Source organism: Ammodytes marinus (assembly GCF_949987685.1).
Source record: "Ammodytes marinus genome assembly, chromosome: 15".
In the NCBI taxonomy this organism is placed as follows: Eukaryota; Metazoa; Chordata; class Actinopteri; order Uranoscopiformes; family Ammodytidae; genus Ammodytes; species Ammodytes marinus.
Window position 1 is genome coordinate 5,281,670 of NC_137219.1, and position 17,720 is coordinate 5,299,389.

Consider the following 17,720-nt stretch of genomic DNA (forward strand, 5'->3'; position numbering starts at 1 on the left):
GATAGTGTGTAGTTTATGCAAACTCCTTGTGTATACCTGGCTAACAGGGTTCGATGTGTAAACTTGCAGTCTGCAGTGAATGGTTTTTACCAGTAGGGGTCAGTATGGAACCCCTTCTCATGTCTTCTGTTACAGCTCTTCATGCTTTTCCATCTCACAAGATTAAGTCCAAACTGAGGATAGTTTGAATAGATGTGGTATCAGGATCAGTTTTATATATTGTTGATTTTGTTGTTGTTTTCTGAAATGGTTGTTACACATGCACAAGTGCAGCTATGAAGGATTAAGAAAAGTGGAATGGGAAAACATTGTACTTTCGTGTTTGTGTTAATGCCAACAGGCATCAAAACAGTTGCATAATTTCAAAATAGATGCTAGTATCCCTGTACAGTGCACTCTAAATAAAATCGTAAAGGTGTTAAGAATTATCAGGTATGTTTGTTTCTCATTTGTCCTAGAGAACTTTTAATCCCATATGGCCACTTTAAATGTATGTTAAAGTTCAGGTGACGAAGCACAAATTGCCCAAAGAAATAATAGAACCCAGGTGTGACGTACTGCTGTGTGCCAAGATGCACTTCATAAACATCTATCAGTGTACGTTCCAATCTTTTTTCTTTTGGGTTTTTTCTATTGTTTAGTCTTTTATGTGTCTATTGTGAAACAGGTTCAAATACCTCAGGAAATAAGGCTCATATTAAAGTGGAGAAGCATTTATTTTTCATTGAGCCAAACATTTGAACCTCAAGCCACATCTTTCTCAATAATTTTGAACCAATTTCAACCAAGACAACACGTGCCACTATTTTGTTTTCCAACAGATTTAATTGCTTCAACTATGAATAAGCAATACTGTCAAAACGTATTAAGATGGTCTTGACAAGCCTGTTGCAGTGGAAAAGGGGCCAGTTTGCATCAATATAACCTGGGTTTCTCCCTGTCACACTGACGGTCATCTGTAAACCTCCTTCACTATACGTCCCCCATCGTGATTAGAAGTGATTACTAGCCTTTTAGGTTGTTTTAGATCCCCCATGTGATCGGCAGCATCTGGAAGCACTTCAGTATACACAAGCCCAGTGTTCAAACCTGGTCTGAAGCATTTAGGAGAGACTGCTCAGCCATCTGAAGAAGAGAAGTTACTTTTCTCATTCTTGGCATAACTGTCCACTTCAAATTAGATCCGAATGGACTAGTGATTGTAGTGGATTAAGCACCAGGTACTGTATACATTCTTGACCATGTTTCATGATAGTGGCAGGAATTGTAAAACACAGGCTGAAATAGCAAAATAACTCCACGACAGATAAAATAAACAGTTCTCCGAGCTGATAACATCCAGTCTGGTCTAAGCTTTTCAATGTTGTGAATTAGCTACTGTAATAGCCTAATGTTTGACATGATGTAATCACAGTGAAATGTAAATATTCCTTTTACAATAAGCCAGAATGACAGTGATGTAAGTTAACATATGCGCCACAATGAAATTTAGTAAAACAAACAAATAAAGGGTATTGTACATATTTACAATACGTTATTGAGCCACTGTAGTGACTCTTGCTAAGAATATGCTTTAAAAAATACACAACTCAAACAAAATCATAAGCATTCAGACCACAATAGCAACGCGTGACTTTTGATACTCAATTGTTCCCAAATGTGAGGAAGAAATTAAATTTCTTACATTCCAAATCTTGGAAAAAACTGTGTTTTTTCCTCCCAATAATCGGATACTCTGGGGGGTGTTTTACAAGACTTACTGCATTGTCTTACATGAGGTGGCAAAGCTCCAAGTACGTGTGATGGTAAGCGTTTCACAGAGCAGAACTGACAGCAACTGTTGGCGGAGACAATGAATGTGCTTTCATACACAATATGTACTCTGATATTACTGGGGAGACTCAAATATTTATTTTAGGAACTGGTATTTGTAAGTGCCCCACTTGTTTACAATAACTAGGATAAAGGTGAATATCACAGCTGAAATGAGCTGATGTTAACTGGATAGTGAGCCATTTAAACATCTCACTACATTTACTGGTTGGGTTTAGTCATCTGCAACCACTTTTTTGTCTGAGGGGTGTTTCAAGAAGCGGGTTTTGAGGCAACTTAGAGTTCGTTCACTCTGAGTTAGTGTAAACTCTGAGTTTTCCGTTTCAGGAAGCAGGTTACTGCTGCTTCTCATAGTGAAGAAGCAATAGTAATGATTTTCTTGACAAAAAATGTTTGCCCCTTTTTTTCTGAATTGCAGAGGTGATTAGATCAGAGTTTTGAGATAATATACTCGCTAATTCTTCTCAATACCATAAGCTCATTCGTTAATATTTCTAACTCTAGTGGGAGGAGCGGATTTTATTTTTTATTTTTTTTTGAGAAGTGGATAAGTGGGTGGATCAAGCATTTGTTTCTCCTGTTTCCATGGTGAATCATGTTATCAACAATCCATTGACGATGGCTTTTACGCATGCACTCAACCCAGAGTGAACACACTCAGAGTTGATTGAACTAACGCTGATTCACTGTTCTGAAACCGATAACCCAGAGTTGCTCATCTCAAAGTTGGCCAACTCAGAGCACAGGGTTAAACTCAGAGTTTGTCAACCCTGCTTCCTGAAATACCCCCCTGGTACAATTAAGAGTATTTTAAAAACTTTTCACTGCTCTGGAATCTGTTTTGGAAAAATAAAATCCCCACCAGGGGGTCTTTTTCAGAGATTTGTCGTAACAATTTGTAAAGGTAGCCAGTAGAGTCTGATGAACCTATGATCACCAAAACATTTACACTGTAAATACCAAACTCTTGAAGGTTGTAGAAAATTAAGACTAACATTTACTTAGTAGAGTAACAAAACTAACCACTTTGAATTGTAAGTTGACATGAAATTATTAGAAATAGAACAACACAGTGACACAAGATACATGTAAACCAATGGCCTTCATTGTAGTTTGACCTTAAAGCTGCATTAATCAATATTTTTTATATATTAAATCAGATGGATTGTAAAATAAGTAACTCAACAGTTCTGTTTTAGTTCCTTTCAACTTGTTTTCATGGCACTCTCATTAAGGTGTTTTCTATGATGAAAGAAATATTCTACCTGTCCAGCACCAAACACAAGAATTAACAAGTTAGCAACTAGGTAATGAATGTAGTGGAGAATTTAAAAATTAAAGAACTATAGGGGAGAGTGGCCTAAGTTGTGCCACTTTTTACTCAAAGTGACTTTAAAGTGAGGCCTTAACAGAAAAGTCTCCAACTCAAATATGTACATATATTTCAGGGTGTTGTGCATCCCTGGCAATAACAACTTTGGATCTGGAATAAACTGTTGAAGAAATATAGCTTTCGGAAAAAAAGTTGTCTTGTGGCACAACTTGCCCCCGGTGTGGTGTAAATTGTGCCGTTGGAGAGAATACCATGGGGTGAATTGTGCCATTGATATATATCTCATAAACTGTAATGCAAGACAAATCCATAAGACAATTACTTATTTAAGGTTTATTTAAAGTAAATAAAGTAAATATTTTACAAAGATTGAAGGACAATTTTCTTAAACAAGGCCTAGCAGATCTAATGGTTTTACCTGCAAAGCTCACAATGACAAAGTCACCATCAGCATCTTTCTGGCCATCTGAACTCTCATCAGTGGTGTCGTTAAGTGGAATGGAGATGTCAGTCTCTTCTGAGCTACTGTAGACAATAACTTTCTTTTGGTGACCAGCGTAAAGAGCCATAACTCTCAGAAATGTACTTTGCACTAGCTGCTCCGCCCTTGTAGAACCAACTGCCACCTGGCATATGCAATTCCCCCTACATTTCTGCCTTTAAATCAAGGCTCAAAACCCATCTGTACACCCTGGTTTTTACTCCCCATTTACTATTTTACCTCTGCACTACTATCTTTCTTTATATGTGGATGTATGGGCTTTATGCATTTTATTTTTGTTATTGTTATTTCATTGTTTACCTACTGAATGCACTATGTACAGCACTTTGGACAGTGCAAACTGTTATACATGTGCTTTTATAAATACATTTTATTTACTTACTTACTTACTTACTTACTTACTTATAACTCACCTAAGCCCTCTGGCACAAATCACCCCAACCCCAGAAATGTGGATAATAAGCATGATGCAGCAGTTTAGGGCTGACATCGTGCTAACTATATAGACACAAAGTGTAGCATACTGAAGCACTAAAACATGTCAAATGTTTTCAAATGTGTCTATAATTGTTCAGACACAATAATAAAAAAACCATGATCATGGAAATTTTACTTTTAGAGGCAAAAAACTGTTTTTTTGTGCTTATATCTTATTGCATGTTTCTCCCTTCTTTACAGGATGAGTCAAATGGATGGCTCTTCTTAAATATGTGGTCACATTTCCAATTTCTTCTATGGTTTTCTAGAAACAAGGGGTGGCACAACTTCCCCACGGCACAACTTAGGCAACTCTCCCCTATATTTCCAGAAGGAGTTGGTGGAGACCAAAAGCAGAGTTACAGAGTTTTGGAAATCCTCTGCCCTCTAGTGGTAAAAATTAATTAATGCAGCTTTAAAAATGTCATGTTTTAGTATACCGCTAAGGCTGTATGTTTGTACTGTACCAGTGTTGGGGGGTGCATGACCTTAAAAGTACTTGTATACTTTGTTATTATAGCCACTATCTACACATTATTAACATTCTCACAATATGTTATTATTTGATTTTTGATTTTTTTAGTCCAAACTTTATACATTTTCTTAAAAAAAGTAGAAAAATAATGAAAACCCAGGTTTCAAAACAGAGCAATTTCTCATTGACTCCCATGTTAAATATGCCGTTTTCACAGCATTGTTAAACCTATTTAAGGCCTGGTACAAAAAAACATTCTAGTCTGTATGTAGATCATATGTCCATGACAACACTGAGGGGGTGCACTTTTTTCTATCAGGCTAGTTTTTGTTCTATTGGAGGTTTAAATGTATGAAAATTAGGGGCGCGTCTTTTGAGTGACAGCTAGCCGCCCGCTGGGCCTCACTTCGCCTCGGAGGTATACATCAGCTAGATTGGCGTATCTCCCTCCACCCAACATCACATCAATGCCCTTTTTCGGTAAGAGGAAATGAGTAATAGTTACTTACAGCTAGCTAGCTTTCCCCAACACTGGTATTTCTGTACTGAGCAAAAAACATATAAAAAAATTGCAGACATTGTTCACAAAGATCTGATTACTGAGCCAAAACCTTAATGGAACTAGACATTTCTGTACAGTGCAAGGGGATTCATACAGCTAATTCTGTGCTGATAAATTAGACTTCATGGTCACAGTTTAATTGTAATGCATGCCTTTCATTCAATATTGCATGCTCACATACAACATTCGTTTCAATTGGTCTACTTTGCTATTGCTCTTCCTTTTGAGTACATCTTTACAGAGCAACATTTGGGCTTAATGTGACTCATTGTAAGCTCCTCTTTAGTGTGTTACCACTGGTCTGTGTGCTGCTTTATGTAACAGGGGAGATGTAAGTTTGATTTAATAGCCACAAAATGTGTGTTGGTGCCTGTTCTTATCATCAGACCACAAAGCAAATCACAACATCGGACTTAACACAAAGGGAAATGTGGAACCATACACATCTTCCAGTGGTGAGTCATCTTTTAACAAATATGTTCTCATTCTTACCTAAACCTTTTCAGTCACTTCAAGAGATAAAAAACAAACAGATACAATTTCAAACATATGGGAGGAGAAAGTGCAATTATTTTGGCGCCGCTTCGTTTTCTTTTCATGTTTTTTTCTGTTCACTTTTTTTGAAACTCAGGAACTTCTTAAAATTTTCTGCTCCATCTTTTTCTCTTTCCTGTCAGCAAGCGTACAGATGCCTTCCCTCTGTGCCCTCTGCTCTCGTCTCAGCTTCTCTTTATTCCTCCTTCTCTTCTCACACCAGACGTCCTACTGGGAACACGAGACACAAGACGGAAAGATAAAAAAAAAAAATTATTAACGCATCTGTTACAGCATCTAGCATGCCGCTGAACTTCTACACATCCGCTGCGTGACAAGACAATAGCATTGCTCTACAAACCACTCACTTAGACAAACTTAAGACCAATTCACACACAATTTTAATAATATATATTTTTAAAATTGTGTGTGAGTTGGTCTTAAGTTAGTCCAAATGAGCTAAGTGAGTCTATATGTAACATCTTATACATTTCAAAGATATAAGATGTGTTTGTGTTTTTTCAACTATGTCAAAAGCAAACATTTTCTCACCAGCATCTTTTTCATTAGCAACATACTGTCTGAGATATGTTCACTTGTTTCTTTGACATCTGTTTTTATGCAGTTACTTTTTTTAGTTACAAAAAAAGTTGCTTGTGCACCAAGAGAGGATAATGTTATTGAGTACTTACAAACAATTGACTGCTAAGCAGCTGTACCCCACTTGCACTCAAATGGTCCACACGTACCATCACATGTGCTGATGTAATGTAACAACCAAGCTTTAACTTAACAGTCTTTGTAGTTGTGTGTTGTGTTGCATTCCTGCTGAAAATGCATGGGACAGTCTGCACAAGGGATTGATGATGCTCACTCATCAATCAGGTGTGTGTGTGTATGTGTGTGTGTGTGTGTGTGTGTGTGTTTGAGGGGGGTAGAGAGAGAAACGAGGGAGAAAGAAAGGAGAGGCCAGGGAGAAAGGAGATGGGAAGAGAGCTTAGATTGCTTACAGATGGCTGTCAGAGAGGAGCGGAGGTCCTGTGTGAGCTCAGGCCGTGCAGGTGTGTGTATCTCACTTTTGTATTTGTGTTTGCATGTTTGTGAGTGAAAAATGTAGTTGTTTTTGTCTGTAAAGTTCTTTCCATTTATCTGCAAGTTGTTGTTGTGTGTGTGTGTGTGTGTGTGTATTAGGTACTTTTTTTTTAACAAGCTGTGTGTGTGAGAGGGGGGCTGGGGTGCAGGTGCGCTCCCTGTCAGTGCTGGTTATGTTAACCATGAAATGGAGGTCCAGCTGATTTCACTACACACTTTAAAAGCTTCTTTAGTCTCAGACGATGCATTCCCTTCAGAGAAAAGTATTCTGTTCAAACTTAAAAGCATCACGATCCCTTAAGCACCCCATAAATCATATGTTGCCGTCCATATGAGTGCGTCCTGCAGTGCAGTGGATGCTTTCACCTATACTTTAACTGTATAATATAAAAGGTTATGTCCACATATTTTAACCATGACTTGACTACTTGGATCCAGTTGACTACTGTTTGCAGATTAAACTGTTACAAAAATGCAACACTGAATCAACTTAAATCCTCAGTTCTTAAAATATTGTAATGTTACTTCTATAAATGCAAACAGAAAAAACCTTCAACACACAAGAGGTGGATAACATGACTGGCCACAGCAACGGCAATTTTGGCACAATCTATGTAAAGAAAGCATTATCTTTCAAAAACATTTAAAAATATATATATATTTTAAAGAAAATCATTTTACATTTGGCCATGTTGCTAGATTTAGAGATACACTACAACACTATATACTAAGCAATTGCTTAATTTAATATAGTCTTGATAAATACATTAAATCTAGTGATTTATTGAATATGATAATCTACCACAAAATGTTGAGAAAGTTTTGACTTTTTGAGTAAAATTTGAAAATGACCAAAATGGAAAGAATTAATCCTGTGAGGTGCTCAGTAAATTTAAAAAAAATCTTTTGACATTGGGGTTAATCCGGCAAACATCAACATCATTATATTCACCATCTGGGGATCATAAAAACACAATACATTGCCAGTAGCTTTGTAAATTGTTTGGTTTGGACCATAGTGGTTTGGACCACATCTTCACAAAAATAATTTAGATCTATATTAATTCAGGAAAACAAAGCCCAAAGAATTCATGGAGAGATTTGAATGTTAAAATACTTTAGTTCTAAGATTCGGACCAGCTGTGATTTCACTGTGGTTTGGCCTCTTTGGTGATAATGGATTTTTAAGTAACCTTCAATCAAAAGTGTGCAACTAAATATCAAGAACTGTAGTATTTTCTTATTTTCAGAGTCATAAACCCTTGTTAGTTGCATGTTCTTCCTGTTAAACTATGCAGTGCCACATTATTTCCTGATGCATTTATCCAGTGAAGTCATGTTGTTCGGATAAACGTCTTCTGTTGTAAGGAGTTGAGCTACAGTAGTGCGGATGAATCAACTCTGTAATTACATGGGCTCCAGAGCAGGGAATGGTCCTCTCTATCCTCCCAGTCACTGAGGACAATGTCAGTCCCATTAACAACACAAAGCCCCCTGGCCTCTCCACGGACACCTTGGCCCCACTAGTGATAAAGAGCTGAAAGCAGATCCTGTCTAGCAGTGAATCACCTCACCTCATGGGACCGGCCCATAAAGACACTTGGCTCAAGAGCTGGGAATCATGGTATACCTGTACATGGTGCTGCTGACATGAGAAAAGGGACTTGGCTAAGGAGATAACACACAGGCCTTAGTTAAAGGTGAAGTATGCAGTTCATGGGGAAGGGGATTTGTTTATATTTTCAGAAATAGGAAATAATGCACTCAACTCGCCATGAAGAAACTCACAATGGATTGGATTATTCACAAGCCCAAATAATGAAATAAAGATGAGGACAGCACTCCAAGTTTACTACTTCATTTTGTTGCTACACAGACGTTATTCAGTGTGCAATGGCAATTCATATGTGCAGGCCTGCAGTTAGTTTACCTAAGATTTATTCTACATGTCATTTTTAGTATAGAATAATTCTATCATAATGAATCAAAACAAAATTATCTTGAGGAACCTGGAACCAAAGGTAAGAGTAAGTTAGTAAACAAAACTGTGGCTTGCGGCTGTATACACCCACAGTCAGTGCGTTTACATGCAGACTCATAATTGGGTAAATAAACGAATAAGACTTCAACAGGACTTGTAAAATCATGTAAACACCTTTATCCGATCTACTTCGCACACAAATCGGCACATTATTGGACAAGCAAAATCGGATAAGAACACCTAGATAACTTGTTCGACGACGTAAAAAATAGTAGGGTTGTTGCCATATATAGTATATAGTTGCCGGAAGGGAACCGGACTTGGCTCTATAACCACTTGTTGAAAGGGCTACAGCGCCACCTGGCATAGTGGAGACAGCCATGCATCGGACATTTATAAAATATATACATATATATATATACAAGTGACGCGGTCCGTTTGAGTGGCAAGTTCGGTATATGTGATAATCCAATCCAGTTGTCCCATGGAAACGCACTTACTGAAGCAGTAACGTTTCGGGTAGCTTTGTAACTTCAAACACTGTTCCTGAGATCCAATCTTCCTGTGAGGAAAGTTTGTTTTATTCAGTTATGAGAATGTACCTTAGAAAAATGTGACATCTCTCACACACCCATGGTTACATAGTGCACCTTATTATACTGTCAGCCTGCGAAATAAGGACTTCTGTAGTAACAGGTAGTAATGGCGAGCAAAGCAGTGCTTATCTAACCGTCACAATCCTCTCTGTTGACCTCTCTTACATTTAACACTGCACAGTATGTTGAGCTGATGTCACAGTAATTAAAACACAAGTGGTGTGGAGTAATTGCTGTTGGCTCTAAAAGGACGGGACTCTGGGCTTTATAATGGTCCTGCCGAATGTGAGCCAGGCCCGCCACATAATGACCTCCTTTCATTCTCGTCTAATGACGGACATAGCCAGTGCAAACAGCAGGGGAAGAGACTAGAGGAAAGGGAGGGAGACCAGAAAGGAAGAGAGGAGTAGACATAAAATGTCAGACACAACACTGAAAGCACAACACCATCTGCACACCTGACTATTTCCATCAGTGCAGGAGGTTAATTTTTTTATGAAATCAGCCCCAAATTACTTTCTGTAATGAGGTGTCAATATTTAGATTGATAATCACATTATCATAAAGATAAATATGCTATTGGATACACTATCATTATACATCAACTTTTTATTTTTATTTACCAAAATGCCATTTGTGCATAGTAGCCCATGTACAGTATGTTGCAGGAAAAATGTTATCCAATACGCTTCTCATGCTCTATAACAGCTGATGAGTACTCAAAAAAAACTCTCTAAATACTCACAATAAATCCTCTAATATCTCATAATTGCATAAGCCCATGCAAGCATTCGTACATGCACACTTGCATGTGTTTGTACTTATTCAAACATGTGTTTACATCTACAGGATTTAAATGGAATTAAGACATTTGAATAACATAATGAATTCTGCTGCCAAATCCCATTGCAACAAGTTTTAACAGCAAGACATTTGTGTATTTTGTAAACTACATTGAACGAGACAAACTGTAATGCTGGGGCCATTGAACTACCAGACCTGCTGGGCCACAATGACCTGAAAATCACTGCCTTGGGCTTCTGTTGCTTGTCTCATCTATAATGAGATTTCCAGTCTCTTCGGGGGATGGATGCCATCCTCCACACTAGGAGACTCATACAGATGTGCTCCACTGTGCCCCACATGCTCCTAATCCTTCACTATAAAAGCACGTACTCTAAACTGTAAATATGTCCAACAACACACCAGTAACGACCCCAAGCTACGACCAAGCATGATAAGATTGAACGCCTGGCAAAAGCAGCTTGACTTAAAGGGATCCAGGCCATTGACGATCAGCTAGGCATACCTGAGCACAATGGCCGTCTATCTTAGTCAAGGCAGAATGCTGCCATATGTTCTTACAGATTCCTGCTTCTTTCATGCAGGCCTTCCCTTTTCAATCCCTCTGTAAATACCTCACTCTCTCCATGATCATCACTAGCTCAGAGTTCCTGAGTGGCAGCAAGAGGAGCCATATAAAGCTGTCAGGAGATTTACCTCCTGCTCTTAAGCATGAAGGTGAGAGAATCTGTGACTACAGCGAAAACAACGGTCCGAGCCTCCTTCTCTGCTCTTCCAATACCGGGGCTGTTTATCCTGGCAGCTGCGTCCAGGGTCCGAGAGACCTTATGTTATGCCCGCTCTGAGCCACTGTATTCCAGGCACGGCGGGGCAGCGCCAGCGTAAACACATGACCTCAGTGCTATGTGGCGCTGAACCGCCCAGTGGCCAGAGTCAACAGCACTGATGGGGCCGATAATCACTCATTGGGGGGAATCCCGACAGATTGATAAATGGAGATCGAGAAGAGAAAGTGACAGACGGACAGAAAAGAAAGACACCAACTAAACGATGGAAATACGATCAGTAAAAAGGGGGATAATTCCTTTGTAACCTTTGAAATTTCCGACTATTTATGCCAATTGCTTGTTGTCCAAGTCAAAGTAGTAACAAGACAAAGCTGTCACAGAAAAATGTGATGAGATATCACTCACAGATGACAATATGACGCACACACCACACATACAGTAACCACCCATCCAAACAGATACACAAAGACATATTCCTCAAACTAAAGTGTGCGGCACAAATCACTGAAAGCTTTGCGTGTAAATCTAATTCTGCTGTGTCAACTAGATCTATCTACCCCTTACTGATGCATTTAATCAACGCAAATGTTAATGTGTTATACAATATGTCAACTATAGCACTCGCAGCCAGTTAGTGAAAGCGTATTAGTTTGCCTTACTGAACAACTTTGTCCCTTGCCTTGTCCCTTGGTTGCCACTTGTCGTTGAGCTGCCTGCAAAAGAAGAAAAAGAGATAAATATCATACTAGAAAGAGGATGACTTCGTAATCACTTATTGTATGCCATGAAAGAAAATAATGATTGTACACTTTAAATATCACAGAATATTTATTTGTATGCATAATTACACCTACCTGCATGAATTAAGAGTTAACATTGTCCTTGTATGTGTTTACATGTGTTTCACAATGTCTGTGCATCTTGCAAAAATGTAAAATGTTATTTCTTCTAAGCATGTCTGTCTGTTGTGTCTCTTAAGGATTGTAGCAGGCAGATGCCTCTCACTGTAAGCTGCTCTGACAGTTGTTAATGATCTCTATTGGGACAAGTCTGTGCACTCATGATGAGTAGTTACAATTTTCCGGCCCAGACAACATCCAGGATCCACTAATACATTAATCTTGTTTAAATATTCATCAGTGGAGCAAGTTAGCTTCTTTAGACTGCCAGCACATCTGTTCGTCACAGGCAGTTACTTCATCAACATCAAATCGATGACATGATATTTGTTACTTGTGGAAATAAATGGAAATGGTTCTGTATCCTGTAGTTAATACTTTAATAGTTTTAACCAAAACACATGAAAATTATCTTCTGACAACACAACCAAGTACATATGTATTCTCCTAAATCCTCAATTTGATGAAAGATATTTAATTTGTTTTACTTAGTTGCTAAAGCTATAGTGCGTAACTTTTTCTTATAAATGAATGTCACTTACATTCAAGCCATCATCAAAGGAGTGGAAACAAAGTTGATTAAGGGCGCACTCACACTAGACAAATTTGCATGTTCCGTGCTCCAGCATGATTGCCCCCCCTTCCCACTCCCCTGCTGGCCTGTGCTCACACTGCTCGTGGCCTGGGCACGATTGCACCTTGCATACGTCACCATGCGCGTTTAGGATTTGGAGCGTAGTCTACTTGTAGGCTATACGACTGTTTGTTTTCATCCGACCAAATTTGCATCAAATATTCCACTTCCACGTTAGAGCAACGAGAATCCTTAAGCTACTGTTTTTTTTTTTAAATGTAGCCTTGACGTAATAGGTCGCGGTGGACAGTCTCATATTTGTGCAGCACGCTGTTTATTATTAATATAACGGCCCGTCATCAGACCATATGTACCGGATGGTTTTATACACATCGATCGCTCCATCAAGTAATCCAAGTCCGAACTTTTTGTATGGGCAGAGATTGTTATTTTAGTGTCTTTATAAAGTTTCTTGTTAAACCTTGGTGTAGGCTACTGTTTCCTTATCACCGGACCGTGGAGTCCCGCTGTGTGTTGTTTTGGGTTCGTCTCCACCGCCATGCGTGAAGGCAGTATTATGACAGCTGACGGGAGGAAAAAGAAAAAAATCATCTGACAAACTTGAGTAAACACGAAAACCTTTTTGCTTTGCTTTCCGCGCTCACCTATTTAGCTCTCTCCCTCTTTTATTAGCCCACACCTAGGCCTACACACATGTTCATTCTCACACATTTTATGTATAAGTCCAAGTGGTGGGCAATTCTGGTGCCGACTAGTAAGGCAGCGGACGTTAACGGACTATGTATCCTTAATAAATTCACGTCAGGAACGCCGCCTGTGCGCTTGCTTGTGCGCGTGTCACCTCATTAGCATCTGTACTTTGGCCACGGCACACCTCTCCCATGAGTGCCGTGTGTTGTTGTATTGACTCAAGATTCCTCATGGGGGCGACAGAAGTTACGCACTATAGCTTTGAACTGTTGATGAGTTCTGCATCCCAAAGGACATCTGCAACTAGTTGTTGAAGGAGACACGATTCTATATTCAGATTTTCCCAGCTGAACTGGGGTTCAAACCAAGGTCAAGACCCTACTCTACGGCCCCGCTCAACAATCCTTTTCCTCTTACCTTCCTTGCTGACACCCAGGCAGCCTTTGAGTTCCTGCAGGGAAATGGCCCTGTCCTTATTGAGGTCACAGTAGTCGGTGAATTTGCGGGCGCATTTCTTGGGTTTGGCTTTCTTCTTTAGGTACCTCTTGAACGGCTTGAGTTCCTTCTTGTTGATGTCGTGGCTGCCGTTGTTATCCAGCTGCGCAAAGTACCAGTGCACAACCCTTTCCTCTAAAGTGTGACTGGGATCTGGCTCAACAAACCTGGTTAGGTTTAGAGGAACAGAATGGATTTTTTTATTACAAATTTAGAACTACAGGCATCTACCTATCAGTAATTGCCATTAGACCGCAATAAATCAACATAAACACAAAATAATAACTGTAAATACTGAGGAAGAAATTCACAAAAATACAGTAAAGATGGCATGTTGATTATGCTTTTAAGAACAGTTCTTAATCCTGCACGACAAACTGCAATTTAACATGTAATCACATCACTTAACACTCAAAACAGATCACCCCATTTTGTTGATTTGAAATCATCAAAGATCAATCATAAAAGATCAAAATATGTGCATCTGGTATTTCAGGTAGTCTTGTTTTAAGCTATTTTACAGATCAGGTTTTTGCTTTGCTTTGTAGAATGAACTCAGCTTCTGCAGCCAGCCTAGTGTACATTGTTATATTCCATGTTATGGTCAGCTGTAATCCTAAATACCTTTGAGGGCTATCTGTGTGTATAGTTCTAGCATTGATGGAAAGTGAACACAGAGCCTTGTCAGTTTTGGTGCCAAGATCTGTGTATTGCCAGTCAGAGATAAAACCTTAAAATTCAATTCCATAAAACCAGAGGGAAAGATTATTTGAGATAAACCAGAAGAGGTTGAAATTTTCCAGGAAGAATTAGTCATGAGTCACAAGGCATCCTGCTCAGGTTCAATACGTTTGGGTCTTCAATGGCACATGACACTACTTACCTCCCACCACCGGAGGGGGCTGGTGAGTTTATGGCTTGCACCATGTCTGTGGTGAGGGCATCTAACAAGCTTGTAATGAATTCCACTTTCTTCCCCTCTGGGCAGCCTGGCACAAATAAGAGACAAAAGCACACCAAAATTACCTTCCACAACTAATTTGAGTGATAACGTTACAGTGAAGCTTAAGTGCCTCTAAAGCCCCGGCACCAGTGAACCAGTATGACAGATGTCACATTTAAAAAGGAAAGCTTGCAACACTTGTCCATTGATTAACGACAAACCAGGTGTATCTGTAAACTGGGTATAGTTACAATCACTTGTGAATAATTATGGATATGTTTTGAAATTAGGTAAAAATACATCATTTGGCTGTAAGATTCAGGAAAGCAGAGCGGAGGCACATGGCGAGAGGTGGAACAGAAGTGTGCTGTGATGAGAGAGTTTTGTTGAGCAGTGCAGACCTGTTAACTTTTATGACACAATTCTGAACACCTTGGGTAGCTCTTTTTAATTGCCCAGATGTATGGCTTTAATAGCATGCGAAACCAGTGCAAATTTTTCCCTCCTAATTGTGTCTCTTAAAGGGAAACTTCAAACGCAGCTGCATAGTAAACTAATCTTCTCATTCTTTTTTTAAGCCTCTCCCTCTTTCGGTCAACTTCTCTCAGTCTATCCCCTCCTCCCCTTCCCAGAAGCGGCTGTGGCCTCCAATTTTTCCCCTCCATTCATATCTTTTCATTCCCTTTTGTACCGGCTCAAGGGGTTCTTCTGTGGGAGGTGGTCTGCTGCCCTGCCAGGTGAATCCAATTAGCATTTCCTACGACACCACGGGCTTGGAGGAGCACTGCCTTGCTGTGCTTTAATCCATGTGTTAAATTGGGGTGTTATGAAGCGCAAACTGTTGTTGTACTATGTGGCAAGGTGTCAAGGGCACAGTGTGGTGCAGGACCTCTGGCAGAGTCAAACAGGTCTGGGCCACTTGGATATGATCTTGTTAATCTTGAAGACTGTTAAACGCATTAAAGCTGCACCAAACGTTTTTCTAAAAGTACTCTCTTCCACTGGTCACCAACATGTTGGGATTTTAAACGTTTAATACACATCAATGTTCACTTGTGACGCATCTTAATAGGGTTGCACGTTAATAACTTGTGAGTAGTATAAGTGTTGAAGTCCTGAATTATCTCCTTCTATAAAGTGACAACTATCCATTTTCACATGAGAGAAAAGTCTGAAAATATAAACAGAAGTATTCCTTGTGTATATATATATATATATATATATATATATATATCCAAACTGAATTCTGGAGATACATTAAGATTTTTCAGCCTACAGAAATTGATGGATGAAGTGACGAAGAGTGTTCTGAAAGCAAGACGGACAGCAGATACACACTTGGTTGTGTTTATACTACGCTTGTCTGTAGACATGTAGATTTGTATAACACCTGACCTGTACACATACAGTGCAAGGAAACAAACGTGGCAAAATGTACATCACTCAGACCCTTGGTGCTTCGGAGATGCCGAAAGCATTATGTCGGATTAAGTGTGTGGTGCAGTTACCACAACTGTTTAGGGCGCAACAACTCCGCTACTCACCCACTGTACAAAGAGCTCTAAGCAAAGATATATAGCAATATAATCTGACACATTCCTTGTTTCTATCTTGTTGGGACAGGACAGGAGCAGCATATGTTAACAAAATTAATATTTCCCCTTAAAATACTACCTTAATGCAAGATGACCTGTTAAATAGCACTAGGTAGTATCAAAGTATTCTCCCCAAAGGTGTTTTAATGTATAGGTTTTGGCTAAATCATAGTTTGTGAAATGACTTGTGTACAGTGAGATTGAATCTATGGGCTAATGTTAATCAACTGCCCTCTAAAACATTCTTTTCTCCCATTGCCTTGATGTGACAGCCATGAAGTATTGCGCTTTGTTGTGGCGGTTCAGAACATCCCTCTACAGTACATAAAAATATCTCCACTCAGCGCCCTGCGGTTTCCAACACCCCCAGCAGCCCCCCAACGCCCCAACACCACACCCTGCAACACTCACACCTTCCATAAAACATGCCACACATCTGCTGCACAGTCAGGAGTCATACTTGACTCTGTAAACTCACCAGATGGGGAATTAAATAAGAGTTACAATGCTACCTTAAATGATGGGGAAACAGAGGGGCAACAAAAGTAAAGTGAGCAGCAGTAACAAGGGGAGAGGGGTATGAGCCGAGGTTACGACCCTTTGGTTTAGAGGAGAGTCTCTGATCTTTGCTGCCAGAGAATCCAACACCACACGGAGTGGTTTGGTCCATTCCTAATCAAAACCCTCAATCTGGTCAGTGAGCACGTGGATGGAAAAATATATATGCTCTTTAGCAATTGAAAATAGAAATTCTTTCCATTCTTTAAGCATCAATGTTATTCGTTGAGCATCTCTAAACCCAAATCCTGATTGTCAAAGGAATAACTGCAACTGTGGTCAAGTTTTGTATTTCTTCACATTCATTTGTGGTGTGTATTGGGGCTTTAGTAAGAAATATAAATAATTTGGAAGATTAATTGTCTATATTTTTCTTTTAGCCTTTTCCAAAACCAAAAATACAACAGCAAAAGTGTAAGATATTGATCAGTGTGTTTGTCTGCGCTATCGTAAACTCCAAAAGTAAGCATGTCCAGCCAACTAGCTTACTATCTAAATACAGAACTGGTGTTACTTTCAGGGGGCAAAACAGATTTTATTCCACATGCGTCTGTGTGGTTAGAGGTTAGAAGCCCAGTTCACGACTGGCACATCCACTGCAACTAGGCCTGGATGCTATCAGTGTTTGGGATAACATTGGCAGCTCTGTCCCTCCAGCTACTCCAGCCAAACTCATTATGCAAGATAGCGCTACTGTACGTTTGCCAAACACACTGAATAGTCTGCATCTTGAAAGCCTTTTCCTTTGCTAACAGTAAAAGTGAAACATGCAGTTTGAGAATGCAAACAATAGAGCATACATTTTAATTCTGTGTTTCTTGTAAGTATGTTAGCAAATGTCAATTATGTCTGACTGGATTATTTTTTCTGGATATTTTTTATCAACATTTTTGAATGAGTGCTGGTGAATATTTAAGTCTTAAAGGGACACTGTGTAACATTTTAAGTAATTTATTAGCTAAAATCAA

General features: G+C 39.3%; 1 protein-coding gene across 10 annotated transcripts in view; it reads right to left on the reverse strand.

The window, feature by feature from the left end:
• smoc1 (SPARC related modular calcium binding 1) overlaps positions 1–17,720 on the reverse strand; it is a 54,809-nt gene continuing 37,089 nt past the window's right edge. For 6 of the 10 annotated variants that reach the window (XM_080042316.1, XM_080042324.1, XM_080042323.1 and 3 more), the window contains 4 exons: positions 14,540–14,645; positions 13,579–13,823; positions 11,657–11,690; positions 1–5,947 (listed from right to left, as the gene is read on the reverse strand). In XM_080042316.1, coding sequence (XP_079898442.1) covers positions 5,902–5,947; positions 11,657–11,690; positions 13,579–13,823; positions 14,540–14,645 — 431 coding nt within the window. In that variant the 3' untranslated portion in view covers positions 1–5,901. Of the gene's footprint in view, positions 5,948–11,636; positions 11,691–13,578; positions 13,824–14,539; positions 14,646–17,720 lie in introns of all 10 variants that reach the window. The other 4 variants (XM_080042322.1, XM_080042318.1, XM_080042317.1 and 1 more) reach the window with 3 other exon arrangements.